Source organism: Anomaloglossus baeobatrachus, chromosome 10 (genome assembly GCF_048569485.1).
Source record: "Anomaloglossus baeobatrachus isolate aAnoBae1 chromosome 10, aAnoBae1.hap1, whole genome shotgun sequence".
Taxonomy (NCBI): domain Eukaryota; kingdom Metazoa; phylum Chordata; class Amphibia; order Anura; family Aromobatidae; genus Anomaloglossus; species Anomaloglossus baeobatrachus.
Window position 1 is genome coordinate 53,139,127 of NC_134362.1, and position 11,716 is coordinate 53,150,842.

At 46.1% G+C, this 11,716-nt stretch overlaps 1 protein-coding gene across 1 annotated transcript in view; it reads left to right on the top strand.

Moving 5' to 3' along the window:
* The window catches only part of LOC142254811 (uncharacterized), a 120,151-nt gene extending 108,914 nt beyond the window's left edge, over positions 1-11,237 (top strand). Inside the window, exon 5 of the mRNA XM_075326130.1 lies at positions 10,264-11,237. Coding sequence (XP_075182245.1) covers positions 10,264-10,854 — 591 coding nt within the window. The 3' untranslated portion in view covers positions 10,855-11,237. The remainder of the gene's footprint in view (positions 1-10,263) is intronic.
* The last annotated feature ends 479 nt before the right edge of the window (positions 11,238-11,716 follow it).

Here is an 11,716-nt window from a genome sequence, read left to right on the forward strand (position 1 = left end):
AAGCTGGGCCGGAGGAGCACTACACTTTGCCCGCAGGCGCTGGCCCTCAGAGACTGGTGCCCTGGCGGTGGCGGTGCCTCTGTTGTACGGGTTGGGCTGTTGCCTTCAATCGGGACTTGGTTGTTGGGGGAATCTACGTCCCCTTCACTGACGGATTCGGCAAATTTGGCGACTCCTAGCCTTGCCGGGGTCCGAGAGGCCCCTGCCCTGGTGCTGACTGTCTTTCGGAACACTGCTCCAGACCACCGGGCACACAGCCAACGGGGTCCTTCCAGGAACTTCCAAACGGTCCCCCTCCGGACAGTCACCGCCGTCGCTGACCTTGCTGTTCTAGCCCTACACACAGCTGGGCTCTCAGGCTTTCCTTTCCTCTTGCCACCTCACTTGCTTTCCTCCTTTACTACTCCTCTTTCACTTCGTTGTTTACACTTGCCCTCCCTGGGCTTAACTGCCTGACACTTCCTGCCTCCAGAGTTGTGAGCTCCTTGGTGGGCAGAGCCAACCGCCTGGCCCACCCCCTGGTGTGCATCAACAGACTCCTGGAGGAAGGCAACAAGGATTTGTAGGTTAGCAGATGTGCCTACCTGGAGTGTGGGGTGTGGTGGTGTTGTGACCTGTGTCCCCTGGCTTGCCCAGGGCGACACATAAGCAGGACACTCCATGCAGCTCTGGTGGATCGACCCTTCTGCAATGCGAGGCGTGGATCCATGTTGTCCTGCCTTCAAGTTTCACGGAGGTGGGAGTCACCAGGATTATCTGGAACGGGCCTTCGTATCTGGGCTCCAGACAATTCTTCCTGACGTGTTTTTTAACCACCACCCACTCTCCTGGTTTCAATGTGTGGGTGGCTAGATCTGTGTCAGGATCTGGAAGAGAAGAGAAAACTGCTGCATGTGTTTTAGTTAACTCTCGACTTAGTTCAATAACAAACTGCACAACTGAGTCATGGTGGTCAGACAAATTTTGAGGGAAATAGGACCCTAATCTGGGGACGGAACCAAAAAGTATTTCAAAGGGGGTCAGGCCATGTTTTGCAACAGGGGTGTTTCTGACATGGTACAGGACTATAGGGAGAAGTTCTGTCCAGGGCAGTGCACTGTCTTGTGAGGCCTGGAGCAGTTTGGTTTTCAGAGTTGAGTTCATCCTTTCCACTTTCCCACTGCTCTGGGGATGATAAGGAGTATGCAGTCCGAGACTTGCTCCAAGCATATTCCACAGTTCTTGGTGGTTAGCTGTGAAGGCTGGTCCTTGATTGCTTTCGATGACTTCTGGCATTCTAAACCTGCACACGGTTTCCATGATGAGCCGTTTAGCTGTGACTCTAGCAGTCATGTTGACTACCGGGTAGGCCTCGGGCCAACTGGAAAAGATGTCGACAACTACCAAAACATACTCGTACTTCCCCACTTTGGGTACTTGGATGTGGTCCACTTGTATCCTTTGGAATGGATAAAGAGGCTTCGCCAGATGTTTTTGTGGTGTCTTCTCTGTTCGTGCAGGATTACATGTTATGCAAGTCTGGCAGCTTCTGGTGTACGCGGATATTGCTGAGGAAATTCCTGGTGCGTAGTAGAACTTCTGGATGAGTGCCAACATTTGATTCTTCCCTCTGTGCGTACAACCATGGGCCCATGCTACTACTGCAGGGAACATTCTTCTTGGTAGACAGACTCGACCCTCGAGCTTCCAAAGTTTCCAATCCACTTTGGCTCCCATCTTCTTCCATTCTTGTCTTTCATCATATGGAGCATGGATCTGTTCCGATATGAGTTTATCATATGGAGTCCTCCCCACTTTATTGCCTGAGTCTTCTGGCTGTGTAGTCTTCCCCGTCCTGGTTATTACCATAAGTAGAATATCCGCCAATTCTTCTGGTTTCTCTCGTGCTGCCGTCTTCGCAAGTTCATCAGCATAATGATTGCCAAGTGCTTCTGGGCTGTCCAGCCGTCCATGCGCTCTGACCTTCATGACAGCTATCTCTCTGGGCATCTGAACTGCCTGCAACAGTCTCTGGACAAGTACCGCATTCTTCACTGGAGTTCCAGTTGTGTTAATGAGTCCTCTGTGCAACCATAGCAGTCCAAAATCGTGTACAACCCCAAAGGCATACCTGCTGTCAGTATAGATGTTGACTCTTTTCCCTTCTGCCGCTTCACATGCCTTGATGAGAGCTACCAATTCTGCTTCTTGTGCTGACATGTGGGATGGTATGGCTCCCGATGTAATTGGCTGATCCAGAGTGGTCACAGCAAATCCCGTGTAGAACTTGCCGCCATCCCTGTACCGAGAACCATCTGTCCACAAAGTAAGGTCTGCATCTGGCAAAGGTGTTTCAGATACTTGACAAGGTGTAGTAATTTCCTTTTCCATCTCCTTTAAGCAATCATGGCTGCAAACAGGGACGTCAACCATGTCGCAGGAGCTGCAGCGTTCATGGGCTTCATGCTGACATATGGGGTAGTCCCCCCTAGAAAGCGAAAGAAGAGTGGCGGGATTCAAGGTAGTACATCGCTGTAGAGTAACGTTGTCAGGAAGTTGTAGGGAGCACTGAAGACGAAGGTGACGTTGGGCGGACAGGTGTCTTGGTTGAGTCTGGTCAAGAATCGCCTTCAAATCATGGGGTGCTTGAACCACCGTGGGGTGGCCAAGGGTAATGTCGGCCGTTTTGTCAAGAAGAAGATGTGCAGCATGGACCGCACGAAGACAGGTGGGCGAGGCCCTTGCCACAGGGTCTAGTCTGCAAGAGTAGTATCCAACTGGGCGTTTTCTGGAGCCATGGTCTTGTGTTAACACTCCAGAGGCATGGCCATCGATCTCATGAAGAAAAAGAGTAAATGGCAAAGCATAGTTCGGAAGGCCCAATGCTGGGGCTGTTAAGATGGCGTCTTTGAGTTTCTCGAAAGCCTAATATCGTTTGTCATAATCCTCAGGAGAGTCGTTGTATGTGATATGATTGGTCTTGACAGCGTCGTACAACGGTTGCATGATCCTGGAAGCGTCTGGTATCCATTGTCTGCAATAAGTGATGAGGCCTAAGAAGGCTTACAGTTGTTTGATATTTCTGGGAAAAGATAAAGCATCAATGGCCGCTTTCCTGTCCTCCGTAAGATGCTTACAGCCTGGTGAAATACAATGACCAAGGAATACGACTTTGGGTTGGCACCACTGAATCTTTGCTTTAGAGACCTTACAATTTTGGGCTGCAAGGAACTGGAGCAAAGATACGGAGAAGTCGTAGCAGTCTTGTTCACTCCCAGCACAGAGGAGTAGATCGTCCACTTACTGTAAAAGAGCCACTTCTGGATGCTCTTGCTGACATGGTGAGAGAATGATAGACATTGCTTGAGTGAACTGATTGGGACTGTTTTGTGCTCCTTGTGGCATGACTGTCCATGTATACTGGCCTCCTTGGAAGGTGAAAGCGAACAGATATTGACAGTCCGGATTTAGAGGTACACTGAAGAAAGCGTTGGCGAGATCAATGACAGTGAAAACGGTCGCTGAGGGTGGGATCTGTCCAAGAAGAGTATGTGGATTAGGTACCACTGGGGTTTCCAACAGAGTAGCAGCATTGACGGCCCTCAAATCTTGCACTAACCGAAACTTAGGAGCTTCTCCTTTAGACGTCTTCTTTTTGACAGGAAACAACGGCGTATTGCATGGCGAAACACAGCGAATGAGGGCCCCGTTTTCAAGGAGAGCTGATATTTGCAGTTTGAGTGATTCTTCCTGGATGGATTTTAGAGGATATTGCGGCACTCGAGGTAGCTGGGCCCCAGTTTTAAGACGCACCATAATGGGAGGTACTTGCAGACGACCAACATCTTCGGGACCCGTTGACCATAGAGACTGTGGTATAAGAGCTATAACACTGTCAGGTATTCCATACAAGGGATCGTCTCGATACAAGAGCATCATAGGCAATGCTGAGACAATACACACGTCTTCAATTCCCTCCGGTGTATTGGAATTGTAGAAAGTTACCGTCATGCCATTGGAGTCGAAATTGATGTTGGCTCGGAAACGGTGTAAGAGGTCGGCACCCAGAAGATTAATGGGACAGGTAGGCGACACCAGGAGTCTGGTCAAAACTTCAGGGAAAGGACCGATTGGGACCGCCACTGTAAGTTGGTTTTTAGTTGGTGTGCCATCTACACCAACACAAGTAAAAGTGTCTGAAGAGGAACTGACAATGGTAAGTCTTGTTGTCTAATAACGGTTTTGGCCGCACCTGTGTCCACCATGAATTTGATTGGGTTCTCATCTACCAGTAGGGTGACTGCAGAGCAAGGAGAAAAGGCACTTGTGGTAGAAGCCATGGTAGGTTCAGGTGTTCCTGACCATCATTGTGGCTGTTGTTGGGCCTGAGCTTGATCACCTTGTTCAAGTGGTGGGCATTGTCTTCTTGGTTGCCGATTATCGACATTCCGAGGATAGCACCTATTGGACGGTGTTCGACAATCACGTTGGATATGTCCATCCCTTCCGCATCGGAAACAAGGGCCTCGGAATCCTCTCCGATCAGGGTAGTTTTGAAATTGTGTTGAATGTTCGGCCGTAGTCGGATGGATGGCGGGAGGGTACACTTGCGTAGGAAATGGTGATACATTAGACATAACGTATTGAGGGTTCTCAGAGTCCTCTTCCGCCAGGACAACCATTGCCTTCTTGGAGGGTTTCATATTCTTCTGGAAGCTTTTTGCAATAATAATAGCATCTGTCATGGTAGCATTTTCAATTTCCGGGCGAGTCTTCATTATATTGTTCCTAAGCTCCTCCCTCAGACCAGCGACAAAGGCTTGTGACAAAAGCTGAGCCTGTGGTTTAATCTGTTGTGAGAATCCGAGGTCTGCAAACATCTGGGTGAGTCTGGAAGCGTATTTTTCAACTGACTCTGCTTGATCTTGAGTCACATCCTTAAGGCTGGTAGCTTGATCAGATAAACGATCTTGTGCCCAGGATTTCAACTGTTCACAAAAAGTGACACCGGATTGCCAGGTTTCTTCAGAAGACAGGCGAGAATCATTCAGGGCCCCTTCCATGACTGGCCAATAAGAGTCTCCTGCTTTAATTTGGGCCAATGACATTAAATCTTGCCATGTAGCTGCGTACATCTTCTGGATCTGTACGATACGGCGGTAGAATGGCATAGGTTGGGCCTCTGGGTCTGGCAGTGTGGAGACTAAGGTAGCTGCCTGTCCAGGAGTAAACTTTATGTACATCAAGGGTTCTGGGTCGTCCTTATCAAGTATGGCTTTCTGTGTCCGGACTGGTACTTGATCATCACTTGCATCTTCAACCATAATAGGTAGTTTCCTGGAGATGGTAGTGGGTTTGGATGGGCGAACATATCCTTGGAGGGCATCCTGGAGTGCCTTAACAGTCGCTTCCAAACTTCCAACTAGACGAATTTCTTGCAAGTTCAACATCTGGCCATGGATTAGGGGCATTATGGTTTTAACAATCTCGTTTGCACAAGCTCGGATAGGGAATCCGAAAACTCCAGCCGAAATGGCGGGCAAGGCTATTGACCGTAAAGGCATCTGGGCCTGAGAGGCCTGGGAAGCATGTAGAATGGCTGCTTCGACTGCCTCTCGGAGGATCCGGCAACTGGTGTCATGTTGATTGGAATCATAAAGTGGGCCAACTGCATGAATGACTAGATTGCAGGGCAGGTTGCCTGGGCCTGTAATAGCAATACGTCCTGGTTGGACAGGGCCTTGTGTACGTACTAGGGCTTCTGAGTCACGTTGAATAGATTCGCCTCCAGCCTTGACTATACGAGCAGCTAGGCCACCACTGTGGTGCAGGTGGCCGTTGGCAGGATTAACCACGGCTCCTACAGACATGGTAGTGATGTCTCCTTTTCCAACTGAGAGGAGGAGGGTGCCATTGGCACAGGCATAATAACGCTGAAAGACAGGGTCCCACTCCTCGGATATGGTAGAAAATGAATCCTGTGATCCTCCATCCGTATGGGGGTTATCATAAGCCACACCGTCCTGTGCATAAGTAACACCCTCCTGTCCGGGTGGATCCAGATCAATAAGCTCATGTGACAGTGCAGAACGGGTAGTATGTGGTAGGGGCCTATGAGGTTGCAAAACTGGAGGTGCCACTGAGGATGCTGAAAGATTGGGACAAAGCAAACCGGGTTCAGGCACCGGGCTATAATAGGTGCCGGCTGGGGTGATGACTGGACAAAGTAATTGTGGTTTATGAGGTGTAGCAAGATGGCCACCACAGGAAATTCCAGGCATCTGACTTCCGGGAGTATTGCCATGTTGGGACACTATGGGTGTACTGGGAGGGGCAGAAGCTACGGGCGGTGCCAGGGGCGTTACTTTTAAGGGCTCTAAACTAGTTTGCATTACAGCATGCAAAGGAGGGGTTTGGTTAATACCGGATACAGCAGCTCCTAGAGAAGGAGAACGATGGGTCACAGTTGAAGGAAGACATTTAGTGACGTCAGAAACAGCAACAGGCAAAGGGGGGTAAAGGGGGGGACTGTAAGCTATAGCAGGCAGTGAATGAGGTCTTTGTCCTCCACAATTATAACAAACACCACAATAATCAGGATTTTGGCAATCACAAACAGGGCATATCCACCCACCTGGAGCAACGCCTGAATCGGCCGCGGAACTATTGTAAGACGGCGGCAATGAGGTTTGTGAATCTATCACTTGAACCTTTGATTTTTCACTTAAAACATAACCATACAGTTTAACATCTCCTTGGTCCACTTCAATCTCCTGCCAGCCCTCTTTCTGTAACACTGCAGCTGTCCGTAACCAAGCCCTTGCTGTATCTAACAGATTATTATCTTCAAGTATCCCCTTATTAGCGGTCAATATAGACTTCCATACACTGGTCTGCAGCCTGCCACCTGGTGGTAATCCAACAATTTTACACAATTTCTTACAATTTTTCGTATATTTTTTTCCTTCTCGTTTTCCAACTAAGATACTAGCACTCTCAGCATCCTCCGGAAGAACCGTTTTCATTCTGAACAGAGCATACATAGTGCTTAATTGGACCTGCCGTTCCAACGGAGTCCTTTCTCGCCTCGTCCGCGTTGTAATGCGCTGACAGTGACTCGCGTCTAATGCGCAGGAGAATCCGCTAACTCCAGCACCCTTACCTTAACTAAAGTGAGATCCTTTCCCGCCTCGTCTGCCACGCAGACAGTGACATGCGCCTGAACCGCAGGGGAATACGCTAATTCCACTTTAAGTTAACAGAACCCTTCCCGCCTTGTTTATTATCTATCCAATATTCAATATTTAATATTTAACAAACAGTGACTGTGTCATCCGCAACACAGGGGAATCGCTAGTTCTCATACTTCTGTTCAAAAAGAAAACAACTCAACTGAAAACACCAAAAAATGCATAAACCCGTCAGGTTCTGTTCCAATTTAAACCAAAATAACACTTGTCTTTCTTTCAAATCATTACAACTCCTACGTTTGCTTTACTATACAAAGGCTGCAGCCACCTCCACTGACCCCTCCTTACTCCTCACTCCAAAGAGCTGCGCTGTTTTGACCCCCGGTCTCTGCCTCTTCACTCCTTCACCCCACTTGCTTCTCAGCTAAAAGACAGCAGAGACGTAGCTGTGTAATTTGATCTCCGCTCTGTCTCAAGCAGCCGGTGGACATATGGCCCCCACCCCTTTTTTTTTTCCTTTCCCTCAATGTAAAGACTGCAGGCAGTGGGTGATTAACTTCCCCCCCTGCTTTCTTTGTGTAAGAGACTGCAGGCACAGCGCGTAATACAACTCCCGCTCTCTGTCCCGTGTAAGCAGCCAGTGAGGGACTGACCCCCCTTCCTCTTTTGTTCACAGCGAAGAAGAAAAAACTGCAGGCAATTAACTCTTTGAAAACTAAATCAGAGCGTAGAATCTACAAGCTATCTATGAAGCTAAAAACTCCGTTCACAATTAGCAATATAAACAGACGATCAGATCGTATGACCCACGGACCCTATGACGCTATGGGGTCTGGGTCCGTCCCTTTGTTCTTAAACTACCGGCGAAAGATTCAAGCCCGCTAAGGGTCAATAGCGTCAACCCCTTCCTCAGCTCAGGGATCAGACCTCTCGCCACAAATCGCCGAAATCGCAGGTCGTACTCATATACATTATATATGACACTTACCTGCGATTTTGAGTGATCAGCTCCTGTTTCGGCGGCCCGTGGATACTAGGAAACAATCCCTTGGATCCGAGATAGAAGTTCGGCCAATCTTTCTTATGGTATCTCAGCAATGCCTCCAATTTGTTAAGGTTGTTGGGATACAAGTGATCCCTCGATCTGACCGTTGTTCCGAATTAAAAATATCGTGTGTGCACGGCGAAAGAATAATAATTAATTGGAATCAATTATAACTCTTCCTCTCACGACCAAGGCTGAGGCAAAACTGAAATCTTTATTCTTGGACAATTAGACCACGAAGTAAAAGGGGTGTAAACAAATGTTTTAGTCCAATCAAGTATCGTAGGTCAGGGCTTCATGACGTAGAGAGATCTGCACATCCTCCTTGGATTGGTCAGTCCAGACTCCAGGAATTTCTTTTGTCCATCTGTCTTGGGTGCAGGACAGGAAATAGCAGCCATCTTCAAGCTATATATATATATATATATCCTAGTATATACTGAGTCTAAGGAAAATACACTGAATATGCAATATACTTATATAAACGTATTAGTAAAAGAATAAAAGAGAACAAAGACATGCATAGATATGTGTGTTAGTTTACATCTTACTAAACTATATACCTGAGTCTATGAAATGGCTGAACTAAGTATTTTTGTATACTCAGTTCTCATCCCCAACACTCCTTCCTTTAAGTCTCATCCCATTGCTTCTTGTAATTCCTTGTACTAATGAGAATAGGGTGGTCCTCTCTGCACTGTGACTACCTTTCAGATATTTGTAGACCACTATTAAGTCTCCTCTCAGCCTTCTTTGTTGCAAAACTAAACATCCCTAGTTCTTTTAGCCGGTCTTCATATGACATGGTTTGCAGACCTTCTACCATCTTGGTTGCTCTTCTCTGGACTTGCTCCAATATATCAATGTCTTTCTTAAATTAGGGCGCCCAGAACTGTACTGTAGATGATGTCTCACCTGCCCGACTAATCATAGCTTCCAGGATTCCAGGCTCAGCTTAAGTAAATTTGTACAGCTTCTGGTCATGACCTGAGACTACTGGCCTAAACCATAGACCGGGTTTGCACTGAAGCAAAGCCAGGTATGACTGGGTTAATTCCTAGCACTGCATGTCTTAATTAGGTGCACCTAGCTAATAGCTAATGTCTAGAGAGCCAGGTTGTGTGTTCACATGGGGTCTCAGAGTCTGCTAAGGATTGACAGAGTGCAGTGTGTAGAAACTACTGAGGGACCAGGCTGATTAATATGTACTGTGCAAGGATTTGAAGGCTTCTGTTGCTGATGGAAGTTACAGGAATAATGACTGAAGGGAACACTAAGACTGGTAGGACAATACCCCTTATTTATGGAAAGTTTGTTCCAAGAAAACAAACTTTAAACTGTTTGGATGAGCTGCATTGACAGATACGTGCTTGCTGAATGAACATTTTATTTGCCGTTATACTTTTTTGCCCAGAAAGATTGTGTTTTATTGTTGATTTACTTAGGAGTTTTATTAAATCAATAAAATGGCACGCTTGGACCAAAACTAAATCACATTGTCTGTGTGAACACTACCGAATGCCTACCCGAGAGCGTGAATGCCTACAGTGAGAAGAGATCTGATTATCTTTAGTAATAAGATTTACGTATTCCAAAATGGTGCTACTGACAAATACAGTTCACCTTGCAAAAATACAAGCCCTCATACAATTACGACAAAAAAATAACTAATATTATGGCTTTTGGAATCTGATTATCAAAAAGATGAAGAAAAAATGTGACTAGCCAGAGCTGCCCAGCACTCTGACAATTCGTACACCTGGCCATAGTACATTAACAAGACTTGTGGAGCTACAAGTTCCAAAGTGAATATTCCAGATTTTACATTGCAGAGGACCTCCACCACTTCTATACATAGCTGCCATTCACAATATAGGTCACAATCCCAAAGAGAATTTGGCTGTTTTCCTCCTTGACACCAAATTGGTCCCCATAGACTGGAAGCTCAGAGCTCTGTGTTCAGTATTTCATGATGTAATCTATTGGCTGTAAGGTCATTAAACTATTCAACCAAATATATCAATGATCTTTTTATTTTCTCATTTACAGATAATTAGGAACCTAATGCCAATTCCAGGAGAAATCACTGTTGCTGCAGCGAAAGGAGTCAAAATATTAGGTTCAACTATTAGCTCCAATTCTGATATTGTGGGTTCAATTGCAGCCAAAGGAGTTGATCTTGCAGGTCAGGGACTGACAGCAGTGTCGGACGCGGTAGGCACAGCCGCTGGAAAGGGTGTAGCAGTTCTTGGCAACATGCTTTCTATGGGTGCACAAACACTTGCCCCAGTAATTGCGGCTAAAGTGGATGCCATATCTGCTGGGTCAGGCAGCATGGTGTTGGCAGCTGCCGATTCTATAGCCCCATTAGCCGAGACTTTAGCCGCACAGTCTGGCAGTGCAGAGGAAGCCACAGCTCGTAGTATTACACAGTTGGGATCCTCTGTTTCATCCAGCTCATCTGCTGTAGGGTCCGCAGTGTCTACGGGATTGTCTTGGTTAGGGTCAGCATCGGCTGCAGGAGCCTCCAGCCTTCTAGGATATTTCAGGTCACCTGCTGAGACCCCAAATGAAGCGGATAAGATATCAAGCGTTCCTGAAGATTGTGAAAAAGATACTTGTAATGAACAGAAACAATGAGATTTGATGTTCTATTTTTTATTCGGTATCCTCACATTATCAATTTAATTTGAAGTTTATTCCACTAATCGGCAACCAGAGATGGACCTGTGCTAACAGTAGAGGAACAGCACAATTATGGGAATTTCAAGCTTTGTTTTTGATATCTTAGTTTATTATGGTGGTTTTAAAGTTTCTTAAATTTTTCAAAACATTTTGTAATCTATGTTACCAAGAAAAGCATCTTATAAACCCAACTTACTTATTTATAACTGAAATATTAAACAGTATAAATGATCGAGTCTGGTTGGTATTGTAGTGGGGTTCTTGGGCCTTCCAAAGCCTTTAATATTGTAAATTGGTTTTAACCAGTTTGTACCAAATAAAATATGTTATTAAATATACTGCAATGTTCTGAAAGACCTTCATTTATCTTTTCCAAGTTTCTGATGACAGTGTTTGCAACTCCTTATTTGATGATCCAATTTTGAGCTTTCCAAAATAATTGACTGTGAAGGCCAACCCTCCAGCTAGACATAATTAGCTTTAGTTTAGTTCTATTAGTGACTTATTATTATATTATTATTATCACTATTATTATTATTATTATTTACTAGCTGTAGTACCCGGCATTGCCACGGATAGTAACTGTCTCTCTCCCTCTCCCTGTCTGTCTGTCTGTCTCCCTCTCTGTCTGCCTCTCTCTCTGTCTCTGTTTGTCTGTGTGTCTCTGTATTTTCGTGTGTCTGTGGCTTTGTGTGACTCTGTTTTTGTGTGTGTCTGTGTGTCTGTTTGTGTGTCTCTCTGTCTCTGTCTGTCGCTGTGTGTCTCTGTCTCTGTGTGTCTGTCTCTGTGTGTCTCTGTCTCTACCGATATCACATTA